At 59.1% G+C, this 12,397-nt stretch overlaps 2 protein-coding genes across 2 annotated transcripts in view; one reads left to right on the top strand and one right to left on the bottom strand.

The window, feature by feature from the left end:
- The window catches only part of TNRC18 (trinucleotide repeat containing 18), a 50,239-nt gene extending 45,420 nt beyond the window's left edge, over nt 1-4,819 (top strand). Inside the window, 6 exon segments of the mRNA XM_083800707.1 lie at nt 391-507; nt 786-950; nt 1,513-2,807; nt 3,220-3,456; nt 3,898-3,972; nt 4,548-4,819. Of these exon segments, the coding sequence (XP_083656833.1) occupies nt 391-507; nt 786-950; nt 1,513-2,807; nt 3,220-3,456; nt 3,898-3,972; nt 4,548-4,754 (2,096 nt within the window). The 3' untranslated portion in view covers nt 4,755-4,819.
- Nucleotides 4,820-6,577: 1,758 nt separating this feature from the next.
- Nucleotides 6,578-12,129, bottom strand: SLC29A4 (solute carrier family 29 member 4). The gene is made up of 10 exons (XM_083800708.1): nt 11,960-12,129; nt 11,343-11,474; nt 11,137-11,250; nt 10,928-11,056; nt 10,746-10,820; nt 10,068-10,333; nt 9,845-9,980; nt 9,444-9,631; nt 8,931-9,171; nt 6,578-8,850 (listed from the first exon to the last, which is right to left on the bottom strand). Exons 1-10 carry the CDS (start codon nt 12,117-12,119, stop codon nt 8,708-8,710), a joined length of 1,584 nt encoding a protein of 527 aa, XP_083656834.1. The 5' UTR covers nt 12,120-12,129; the 3' UTR covers nt 6,578-8,707.
- Nucleotides 12,130-12,397: the final 268 nt, after the last annotated feature.

Here is a 12,397-nt window from a genome sequence, read left to right on the forward strand (position 1 = left end):
GTGATTGCTGAGAGAAGTTAAAAAATGCAGGTCAAAAAAAAAAAAGATACTGCAGTGAAAAAGGAAAAGTGAATCTCTGCAGGAACACAGGGAAATAGTGACACGAGGTGGGAAGTCAAACTGGAACGGTTGTTACATGCTGTAGCAGAGCTGTTGACAGAAGAATCGAGGAATTCTGCACTGGGTGGGCTGGTTTAGTATCATCAGGGATTTTTCACTGTCGACTGAGCCTTCTGTGCTCTCCTGCATTAGCCATATAGGAAAGGTGGGGGTGAGATGTTTTGGAGTTTGCGCAGGATCCCTCTATTCCCCTGTGTTCCTGCTTCCCTGACAAGTGGTTTGTACTCTTAAGTTCGTCAGTAACAACTTCTTCTGCTCCCTAACCTGCAGGAACCCTGGATCTGGAGGAAGATGGTGATCTCATCACAGTAGAGTTTGATGATGGGGACACCGGACGCATCCCGCTGTCTCACATTCGGCTTCTCCCACCTGACTACAAGATCCAGTGTGAGTCTTACTGCTCAGTTTCTTGCACGATACTTCCCTCTACAAAAGGTAGGGAGTTTGGAGCCACGTTCCTCTTAGATTTTGGGACTGATTCACAGACTTTCAATCACAAAGATTGTACCATCAATTATGGACATGCAAACCTGGGGTGGGGCACAACCCTTTGGGGAAAAAGGCCTAATCCCTGTTGGAGAATTGTTAGAGTCAAGTTCCCTGTATCTCATCTCTGTTGTGTGTGTTGTTTCACTGCTTTTGAACATCTCTTTGACCCGTTCCAGGTGCTGAGCCTTCCCCGGCCCTTTTGGTACCTAGCACCAAGCGCCGCAGCCGTAAATCCAGCAAAGATGCTGGAGAAGGAAAAGAAGGGGCTACGCTGGGGTCAGAGGAACCCGTGTCAAAGGGCAAAGGGCGAGGGAGAAAGCCAAGCGTCAAGGCGAAAGCTGGTAGGTTGTCATCTCTGCCAGACCTGGAGCTGAGAGTCCTTGCACAGTTCCCCACCAACTCTCCCCAAGTTAGGGCAGTTGCTTGGGGCAAGGTTTGGAGGGGGTTGGATGTACTGCTTGAGTGCGGAGCATCTGTGCATCAGCCCTCTCTACTGCGACCGTAGTTTGCAGGAGGCAGGCTCAGAAGCTGGCCTGAGCTGTGAGAGCTTCCTTCTGTGAGTCGGGGCTGCAGAGCAATGTCCCTTTTTCAGCTAAGCATCTCAGCAGCCATCAGCAGGGCCAAAGATACAGGAGATCTGCAGTTTGGTTCCTCTGCAGTCAAAGCAGCTTTCTTGGGAATTGCCCATCAGCCTCTTACAGGCACTGGCATCGGACCAGGCTGCTTAGTAAGCTTGTCCAGGGAGCAGTGAGCACCTTTGTGCCTCTTTAGGGAGCCCTAAGTAGTCAGGAACAAGCCACCCATGGCCAGAGACCAGTCACAACTGGTGTCTGGCTGTGTCTGAGCTAATGGTGCCCGTCTGGGCAGATACCTTCATGCCTATGTGCTTCTTATCCTCTGCAGAAGAGGCTGTCTTGCCAGAAGAGAAGGATCAGGTTGAGCCTTCACCTGGTGCCTCTTCAGTCCCAGAGAAGCCGGCCTGCCTGGGCAAGCAAAGTGTGAAGGGGTCGCGGAAGTCCCAGCCGCTGCCTGCTGGAGGCTCTCCTGCCCCCACAGAGGAGAAGCGGTCAAAAGCCAGTAAAATGAAGATCTCCACGAAGCTGCATAGCCCCCCCCAACCCACTTACCAGCCTGCTGTGTTCGGCAGCATCCTCGGCACAGAGCCCTACGGCGACCTCCCAGGGACGCTGGCGGCCTTCAGCTCCAGCGATGCTTCGGCATCGAAAGCCAAGGCCAAGAAAGGGCGGCCCACGGAAGAGACGCAGGAATTTGGCACCATGGCCAAGGCTCAGAGGAAGCACGACAGTGAAATCCTCATCAAGCTGGACCATGAGGGTGTGATGTCTCCAAAGACAAAGAAGATGAAGGAGGCGATGAGGATGCTGGAGGACTCAAACCTGGCCAGTCGCAGAGATGGCAAGAGTCTCTTGGGGCTGGGCTATTCCCCTGCAGTGGGTGCAGAGGGCAAGCAGAAATCTTCCCGAACCAAAGCAGCTGATGGAGACCCTTCCCCTGCCAGCTTTGGGGGAAAGTTTGATGGCTCAGCAGAAAGCCTCGCTGCCTCCAAGGACCAGGAAGACAAGGCAGCAGCTCCGGCAGCTGTGGAGGAGTCTGAGAGCAACAGCAGCGACAGCAGCTCAGAGTCAGAGGGAGAAGAGGAGGCTGAGAAGAACAGAGGGGAAGCCCAGGACAGCAGCTCGGCCAGCTCCAGGGCATCCACCCCTCTCTCTTCCTCCAACTCCTCCTCTTCATCCTCTTCTAGCAGCAGCTCCTCTTCATCCTCCTCTTCCTCCTCTTCTTCTGCCTCATCGACCTCTTCTTCGTCGAGCTCCAGCTCCTCTTCCTCCTCCACTACGGACGAAGACTCCTCCTGTAGCTCTGATGACGAAGTAGCTGAGGCCCAGCCAAGTTCCTCGGTGCAACAAACCCTCCCTCCCAAGCAAACCAAGCAGGCAGGGAAATCCCGCGCGTCCTCCCACCCCCAGAGCCAGAAACAGCCGGCGCAGCAGCCGGCGCAACAGCCGGCGCCGCAGCAGAGCGGCAACAAGAGCAGGCCCAAGAAGCGCGAGGGCATCCACCTGCCCACCACCAAGGAGCTGGCCAAGCGCCAGCGGCTGCCGTCGGTGGAGAACAGGCCCAAGATCGCCGCGTTCCTCCCCGCGCGGCAGCTGTGGAAGTGGTTCGGGAAACCCACGCAGGTAAAGGCAGCGCCTCCCGTTCGCGTGGTGCCTCTTGCGGTGCCTCTTTCCCCCTGGGGGCTGCCCGAAGGAGGCTTGTCCTTCTGGGCTGGCAGAACTCTTGACGGCGTGGTGTGTTCCCCAGCCTGGCCCTGGGGATCTCCCCGCCGTTTGCGAGGAGAATCGGGGTGGGCCTGGGTCTCTCTGTGCTCTGTTTCTTGTGGGAATGCCTCTTGGTGCCATGGCAGAAGGCAAACACCAGCACCGCGTCCTGATTCTCCGTTAGCGTCTAGTGCTGAGGCCCTGGAGAGGCGGTGGCTGTGGTCACTGCTGGGCCAGGCCTGGCTCTGCCAGCAGCAGAGGGCAGGATGGGGCCAGCCGTGCTGGCTGGGGGAAACCAGGGCTGCTCACCCGTGTGATCCTCTCTTGGCAGAGACGAGGAATGAAAGGGAAGGCCAGGAAGCTCTTCTACAAGGCCATCGTGCGGGGCAAGGAGATAATTCGCATCGGGGACTGTGCCGTCTTCCTCTCAGCTGGCCGCCCCAACCTGCCCTACATTGGCCGGATCCAGAGCATGTGGGAGTCGTGGGGCAACAACATGGTGGTCCGAGTCAAGTGGTTTTATCACCCAGAAGAAACCAACCCCGGGAAGAAACTGAATGAAGGCAAGGTAGGCTGGTCTCCCTTGCTGAGAGGGCTGCAAAGCGGCTTGTCCCTTTTTTTTGTTTCCCGAGGACAAGGAGAATCATGTCCCAGTTTGTTACTGGTAGCCTCGTGGGGTGGACCCATCGTTTCCTGCTACTGGGGATGCCCATGGTATGGGCGGGCCTGGTATTGACCCCGTGAGCGAGGGGTGTCTTTTATCCTACTGGGAAATAAAGATGTTTGTGTCAGTACAGAAAGAGTCTGTGCGGTGGAAAAACCAATGCCCTGCTGCTCAGAACCACTGACTTCTGCATGCTTGCACGGTGTGGTTTGCAGCAGGCTCTCAGCATGTGTTACCTGTGGGTGAGGCTGAGCTTATAAAGGCACATGTGGTGGGCAGATGATAGCATGGAAAAAAAGTACTAATTCACTCTTCATTTCTCTTTTCTTTTCCTCTTGGGCGCAGCGCTGGGATCAGAAATCAGGCAGGAGCCTGTCCACAGCTCTGCAGGCATCCAACCAGAGGAAGGACTTCATGGAGGTCAGTGAGGTTGGGGGCGAGCTGGGGTGGCGTGCTGGGGACTGCATAACCAGTGCTGCTGGGAAAAAGCCCCTCGATTATTTGGCTTTTGCCTCAGCTGCTGACCCTGCAGCATTCACAACTTCTGATGGGAGATCTTGGGAGGGTGGAAATCGCTGCTGGTGCTGGGCGTGAGGAGGAACAGAGGGGCTGGTAGCCAGCACCCGCCTTTGCATTTGCGTCCTTAAAAAAAGGATGCAAAAGCCCTGGCCTCTGTATTCCCCCGCTGGTGCACTCTGCAGCCGCGGAGTTCCCGTTGGTGGAAGCTGGCTGTAAGCAAGGGCTCAGGTTCATTGTGCTGGACCGATCGTGTCTGCACTGCCCGTGGGGGCGTCCCTGTGCATGCTCCCCGTGTCCCTCCCGGGGCTGGCAGTGGGGATGGCTGAGGAGTTCTGCCCGAGTGTGCGCACAAGCCCTGGGTAGTCCTGGTGGATGTTTTTTTTTTTTCCTTGCAAATTGAAGATGACGCTTTAAATGCCGTGAGATCTAATTGCTGCTTTTCGTTCTGTCTCCCTCCTTCCCTTCCGGTAACGCAGCGAGCCCTCTACCAGTCCTCCCACGTGGATGAAAACGATGTCCAGACCATCTCACACAAGTGTCTTGTTGTTGGTCTGGATCAGTACGAGCAGATGCTGAAGACGAAGAAATACCAAGACAGTGAGGACCTCTACTACCTTGCAGGGACCTACGAGCCCACTACGGGCATGATCTTCAACACCGACGGGGTCCCTGTCATCTGCTGACCGCCCGGGGGACGCGTGCCACCCCCTGGGAAGGGACGGGACAAACATGAGGACGTGCCTGTTAAGACGACATGATTGTTTCTTTCAATGCTCATGACTTCTGTGTCACACTACAGACAGGAGAGCGCGAGAGACACGAGGAGGAAGGAGAGGGCTGAAGAAAGGGGTTGGGGAAGCGGTTACAGGACTTGTGGAAGATACCGGGGGTGGTGGTGGTGGTGCGTGAACCCCAGAGCTCCTCCCGAAGTGGCTTTAATTGAGGTGACACTTGACCAACTTCTCCCTTCCTCCTTTTGGTCCTGGAAAGCACATGGGTCTCATGATCATTTCACCAGCGGGACCCCCCAGCAGGAGGGATCCCTTTTGTGTCATTCGCCCCCATCAGTCACTCAGAAGCCGCCTGTACGTGGAAGGACACCGCTGGCCTTCTACGTATGCTCCTCTCCGTCCTTATTATTCCCTTTCCTGCTTGTTTCGCATGACCCTTTAGGAAGGACAGGGTGGAAGAAAAAAAGGAGATGAGTCTCTCTCAGCGCCTCGTCTCGACCCTCTCAGCAACCTTTTTGCAGTTCCCTTGCCTGGCCGCGTGCAGCACGGAAGGGCAGAGCTGGTCCTGGCGTGGAGGTGGGCGGGAGAGGTTCTCCAGGCCGGGGGGAGCAGGGAGAAGGTGAGCTGCCCTCCAGGCTGGGATGCTGCCTTCCCGCTGCCTCGAACAAACGGTCTGAACCCACCTTCCCGCTCCCTCCTGCCCCAAAAAGGCCTTTGGGGAGCAAGTGCAGGGTGAGGTGGCGATGCTCGGCGAACAAAACTTGTTTTGGAGCGTGCAGGGAAGGGGGAAAGGGAATGGCTGGGGGAAGCTGCTGCTCGGTGCGTTGAGCAGAGGAGCCTGCAGGCCCTTGGGGCAGAACAGATTTTCAAGAGCCTTGGGGCCCTTGGCAGAATGGATTTCAGCATCCCTCACCTGGCTTTACCCCTCCTGCCTGAACGGAGACGTGGAGCTGCCTGGAAGCCCTCAGTTGCAGGGAACAGGGACAGAGCGCGAAGCCCAGCCGTGCCCGCCTGCTGCATTTCCACCGCCAGAGCCTTGCTGTCACCTCGAGCGGGGGAAAGGGGCCCTTCAGCTTGCTCCATCCGCCTGGCCGGCCTTGCCACGGTTTGCAGGGAGCCGCCACCATCGCCTCCTGCCTCCCCCTGCAGCACCAACCCTCCGGCTCAATCCGTGGGGCATCGCCGCCGCCGCACCGGGGATCCACCCGGGAAGGCAGCGCGCAGCCAGGAGACGCTGGAGGAGACCACGCCGCTGCACCATCCTTGCACTTACACAAACAAAAAAAACCAAACACACACACACAAAAAAAAAAACAAACTCCAAGAGACGCACTGATCTTCGCAACGACCGACTCGCACTACAGCTCGCTGGGACGCAGAGGCGCCCTGGCTCCTCCGGGGAGGACATGCTCGCACGAGGACAGAATCACAAACTGTCCCCCCCAACACTGCTGGGGGCCGGGGCTGGGGCGCCCCTGCAGCCACCCCTCGTACTTCGGAAGAACCACACGCACGGTGCTGAGCTGGTACCACCTCTGCCCCAGGCCGCCGGCGCCTCGGATAGTGACGGTTCTAGCCTGTACAGTTTTAATGTACCAAAAGACTCTTTAGCCCTCCTGTATTATAAGTCTTTAAATGGATTCAACTTTTTAATTATAAATATAAATATAAATATATATATATAAATATAAACTTTTTAAAACTGTGAAAAAAAAATTATGAAATTCTAAAAAAAAAAAGAAAAAAAAGACGGCAGAAATGAACACAGTCTGACGTTTAGAATATTATTTTTTATTTCCTGTTGGATTGTGATTGTAAATGATCTGGGAACAGGCACACCCCCCACGCTCAAAGTGTACTGTAATTCTAGAAGCAAATTGTGTGATCATATTTTAAAGAGCGAGAGAGAGAGCGCGCGAGAGAGATTTTATGCTAATGTTAAATAGAAAGCACTTAAAACCCACTGCCTTCTATGGAACACAAGGATATTTCAGACAATCGAGAGGAAAGGAGAGCCAGGTTTTTTGTCCTTTTTTTTTTTTTTGTCGTCGTTTTGTTTATGTTTTGTTTAAAACAATTTTTTTGGCATTCTGTTTGTTGGAGAACTCCGTGTGATCTTTTTTCATAAAAAAAAAAAAATTAATTGAAAAAAAAGCAACCCGACGACGCATCTTTCTTTGTCTCACTTTTCCTGACTGTGGGTGTTGTTTTTTTTTTTTTTCCCCCTCCCGGTGCCAGCGGTCTCTTTTTGGCTGTGCTTTGGCAGCACTGTGCAAGCTGGCGGGGGGCTCAGTGGGGTCCCAGGCGTGTGGCTGTGTCCCCGTCAATGTGGCTGCCCCTAGGGGACCGAGAGGATGTGCGAGATGGGGAACAACACCAGGGGACCACACCAAGGGGTCTGCAGCGTCCCCTGATAAACCCGAGGCTGGCCCCACTGGGATGGGGCATGATGAACCCACGGCCAGCCAGCAAATGGGGCAAGCGATGACCCCAAAGAGCCTGGTCCCTTTCCACCCCAGCAGGAAAAGAACCGGGACACGCAAGCTGGTGCCTTTCAGAAAATAATAAAAACCTGAAACCCAAAAAGCATTTGTTCAGAAGGAAACCCCCAAACCCAGCTGTGTGTCTGGGACCGGCGCAACGCGGGGCTGAGGGCTGTGCTGCCCTGGGGGTGCTCCGGCAGCGCCCCACGGTGCAGGCGCCCTGTGCCTCATCGCTCCTCTTGGGGTTTTTTTTTGGACAATTTCCTTTTCCCTGTCTCCGCTGCCTGGCTGAGCGGGCACCTGCACGCCCCAAAGCTGGGCTAACGCCTGCCCAGCTGCTGTGGGCCGCCAGCAGTGCTCTGCGGTCTCCCTCTGGAGCATCCCTGGTGCCAGCCTCGCACCGAACCCGGTTGTGGAGCATCCCGCAGGTGTGCGTGCAGCGGGAGCGCTGCAGGCTGCGGCCACTCATCCCACTGCAAGAGCATCACGCCCTGACCGCCTGTGGCACCTCGTTTCCCCTCTAACACCCCTCCTCTCCCCGCCGCTGTCAGCGTGGCGAGGCACGGGGTGGCTGCTCCTGCTGCGGGACTCTGCGCGGGCCCGTCTGTGCCCTCCATCCCCTCTCTCTGTGTTCGCCACCAAAGGCGTTACAGGAGCTGAGCTGCTGGGCGCAGTGGGGAGCAGGGATCGTCGCAAAGTGAGGCATTTAATCCGGTGTCAGCTTGATTTACGGCCCTTGTAACAGAATTGGAGGCTCAGCAGCGGCCCTGGGCAGCATCCACGGTGCCTTGGCCTGGGCCCCCCCCCCCCAAGGCAGCAGAGCCCCCCTTGGGCAGCCCCACAGCACGCAGCGGGGGGCAAGACCCCGCTTCTCTCACGGTTGGGGGGCAAAAAAGACAAAAGCAAAGCAAAGTGTGTTCTTTCTTTCTTTTTTTCCATCCAGCAGAAGTGATTCGGGTCTGTTACACAGCAATTGGGGTATTTTTTTGGGGGGGGGGGGGGGCGGGGGGGGGGCACGGTTTCAAGTGCTGCAGAGGAATCCTGCGGTGCTGTGGATAAAAGCCTCGCCTCGCCATCCCACAGCACCTTCCTCCCTCGCTCCTCTTCCTCACCAGCCCTTCTTCTCAGCGCTGTCCCTATTCCTTTTGGGATGGTGCAGTATTTCCTTGGCAAGAACTCAAAGAGAACCCCCCCCCCCCCCCCCCCCCCCAATACCCCCAGAGCTCTGTACTTCACCCCAGGGAGTCCCCCAGGAGCAGTGGCACCACCCCTCAAATCTGGGGGGCCACCATCCCGAGAGGTGGCCCCGCACAGCACCCCGAGGGACACCTGCATGGGCACCGAGGGCCATTTGGGGAGGCCGCAGCCCCACGCCAACAGGACCCGGTCCCATCCTGACCCCCCACCACCCATCCCCGGGGCTCAGTAACCCCCCAGGAAGGAGCCGTTGGACGTTTCGGTGTAGAAACAGCTACTGTGGGACGTGCTGGTGAGGCTGTAGGCGAAATAAGCCACGGCCGAGCCCAGCGTCAAGCCCGTCATGTAGGACACGGTCATGGTGTTCCCTGCGGGAAGGGACACGGGGTGTCAGGGTGCCAGCCCCGGCCACCCCCTCGTGGGGTCCCCGGGGACGGCGTGACCCTACCTGCCAGCTCCCGCTGCTCGGGGCTCACTTTGCCGGCGGCCAGGATCATGGGCACGCTGCCGAAGTAGCCGTTGGTGATGCCCATGAGGAGGGAGAAGACGCAGGGCCAGGCCGGGTGGCCGAAGGCGGGCTTCCCGTTGGGGTAGACGCACATGATGAAGAGGGGGATGAAGACCACGCGGAGGCAGGAGTAGATGAGGAGGTGGGTTCCCCTCCAGTCGTAGGGCAGGGCGGCCAGGATCTGCAGCGAGGGGCAGAGACCGCGCTGGGGGGGGGGGGGTGGGAGCGAGGAGGTTTGGGAGGGCGAGGAGGCGGCGAGGCGGTGGGAAGCCCATCGTCCACAGGAGCCCGACCTCGGCCACGCCGGGGAGCACCCTCACACCAGGTAGGTGCCCATGGGGCAGAGAAGACCCCAAGTGGCTTTGAAAGAGAACATAAAGAAGGGGAGGGGGGCAGGGGTGGAGGTGGCTGAGCCCCCACCCCCCTGGCCGCGGCTGCCTTGCCCTCGCCTACCTTGCCGACAAAGTCGGAGAGGTTGAAGATGGCCATGATGAGGATGGGGAGCCACTCGCCCAGCGTGCAGTTGTGGATCTCCGACTCCAGCCCGGGGAAGAGGCACAGCGTGATGAAGTAGGTCATGGCGATGGACAGCATGTAGGCCCAGATGAGCCGCGACACGACGTAGCGGTGGAGCAGCATGTCTGGGAGAGGCGGGCAGCGCGGCTCAGCCAGGTACCGCATCCCCAAGGCTCACCAGCAGCAGCACGCTGAGATGTCCCCATATTTTTGGGCACAGTGACAAATGGATGACCCTTCCCCCCCTAAAACCCTAGGCTGCAGATCGCTCCTCCTGCCCCACAAACCCACCCTGCTCCTGCCACCCGCCACGGCTCGTCCCCGAGCCCACCACCCACCTCTGAAGCTGGGCCAGCTCCTCTTGATTTTGGGCCGGGGCACGTCGAAGCGCATGTAGGTGCCGCTGCCCGCCAGCTCGGCTTCGGGGCCCAGGCTGCCCCGGGGGGAGCCGGGCTGTCCCCGCGGCCGGTCCTCCTGCACGGGGAGAGGGGACACCAGCGCTGAGCCCCGGGGACAGAGGGACCTTGGGGAGCAGCGGGGGGGGGCCCTGCCTTGGCTTACAAATCGGACGTCCTCGGCGGTGACATCGTGGTGGACGCGGTACCCTGTCCCGTGGTCGCCGGCCCCCCGCGACGCGGGGTGGCCCTTGCGGGAGCAGGAGGTGTAGTAGCGGACGAAGCGGGTGCGCTTCACCAGGAGGTGGAGGATGAAGCACGTCAGCTCCATGCCGATGGAGATGAAGAAGAAGATGACCGTGTTCTCCTTCTCGTCCGACAGCAGCAGCTTGGTGAAGATGCGGCTGAGCGAGATGATGACCCCGGCGGTGCCTGGTGGCACAGCAGAGCGGTCGGGGCTGGGTCCCACAGAGCCCTACGGCTTGGGGACCCCCCCCCAGCAGCCCCACATTGCACGGGGTTGGATGCTCCAAGCACGGAGGAGCCACAAGTGGCATTTTTGGGGTGATGGAGCCAGCTCGTGGCAGACACCCCCCAGCCCCCATGGCAGCACAGCTGATAGTGCACATGATTTGAACACCCCGTTTTGCCACGGAGCCTTCGGGGTTGTCCCCCAGCTGCTGGAAGCCCAAAAGCCACCAGGACGTGGTCCTGGGCAGCCTGTCCTAATCAGGGGGACGGAGGAGATGGCCTCGGGGGGGTCCCCTCCCACCTCAACCACTCTGGGACTCCGTCCCCAGCTGGGGACATTGCGGTGACACGCGCGGCAGCCGCCGGTACTCACTCTCGCCCGTCATCACCCCCTGCGTGTAGCGCTTGGGCAGCAGCCCCGTGTAGCCGTAGAAGCTGGATTGCTGCACTTCAGGAGAGATGCACACAGGGGAGAAGGAGGGGGATTATTGCCGCAGCCGAAATGCCCCGCTGAGAGGTTGGGACTGGCGAGGGTCCCAGGAGACCACGGCATACCTGTGCAGCCAAAAGCCACCACCCCGACGGCCACCAGGTTGATGGCGTAGGCTTGCCGGCGGGTGAAGAGCTCCAGCCAGACGTCACAGATGCTGACAAAGAGCAGGGGACCCAGGGCGAAGAGGTAACCTGTAGAGGGGGGAGATAGGGGCAGGTGGTGGGGCTGGGGGGAGCTGGCACCGCCTGGGGACCCGGGGACCCCAGCTCACCCACGGAGATGCGCGTGTGCAAGCTCAGCAGCTCCACCAGCGCGTTGTTGAGGATGACGGCCACCAAGGCCACCAGGATGTAGGTGAGGCTCATGTCAAAGACGATGGAGGTCCCTGCGGAGAGGCAGGCGGTGGGGAAGGCTGCCGGGGGCTCAGCTCAGGTTTGGCGGGGTGGGCAGGAAGAGATTGGGCTGCTGGAGACCTACCTGGGTATTTGTGGTGCAGGTAGTCCACGTCGGTGATGAAGCTGTTGTACGGCAGGAGAAACCCAACCCCGGCCAGCAGCATGGCGAAGTAGATCCCGTGGTATCGGTCCTGTGGCTCGGGGTCTTCAGAAACTGCCCCGAAAGGGAAGGAAAGAGAGGAGGTGTGACAGTGGCACCGGAGCTTTCATGTCCCTTGTGGCACTGGGGACATGGGGCCCCAATGCGTCTCGCTCAGGGCAAGCCAGCCCCGGCCCCACAGTGCTACAAAGGCCCTCAGCCTGGAGAAACTCCTTCCAGAAATAAAGGCTGGAGGGCAGGAAGACACCAGGGCTTTGAGGGCTGATGGTTTTTTCTAGCGGGGGGAGAGCCAGGCAGGAGCGAGCGGCTCAGAACCCCCCCTGCTAACCGCAGAGCCCACCCCTACAGGATGCTGTGGTGGCTAAAACGGGTACAAAGCGCTCTGAAGGAGCCAGCAGGCCATTTCGTGGCACGGCATGACTTCACGGCAGAATAGCCATTTGCGGCTATTAACCCACCCCAGGAAGCTCCTCTAAATGGGTGGGAAAAGCCTCGGGGCGGGCGGCACCCCCTGCCCCATCCGTGTCCCCCCTCCTCACCCGGCTCCATGAAGGTGAGGACGCCCTTGGCCTGGCCGCCCCGCTGCAGCTCGTCCTCCTCCAGCTGGTAGCTGTCGAAGCTGAAGCTCATCACCACGTTCCCCTCGGGCGTCCCCGCCGGGCTCAGCTCCTTGAAGCGCTCCGTTCCCACCGACCCCATCGCGGCCGACCTGGGGACAGAGAGCGGTGACCCCCCCCCCCCGGGGGGCACACAGGTGGGTGACAGTCCCTGTGTCCCCCTGGGGTCGTGTCCCCCCCCCCGGGTGATGCTGTAGGGTCTCTGATGCTCGCCCCGGCCCTGCTCAGCACCTCGCTGGGACGCTCAGCACCGACGCTGGGATTTCCAAAAGCAATTAGAGAAATTAATGGGTGGAAACCAGGCGGCTGCCTGGGGGGGATCCCAGCTGCCTCGGGAAGCCCTTGCTCTCTGCGGGCTCT

Source organism: Anser anser (assembly GCF_964211835.1).
Source record: "Anser anser genome assembly, chromosome: 15".
Classification (NCBI taxonomy): Eukaryota; Metazoa; Chordata; class Aves; order Anseriformes; family Anatidae; genus Anser; species Anser anser.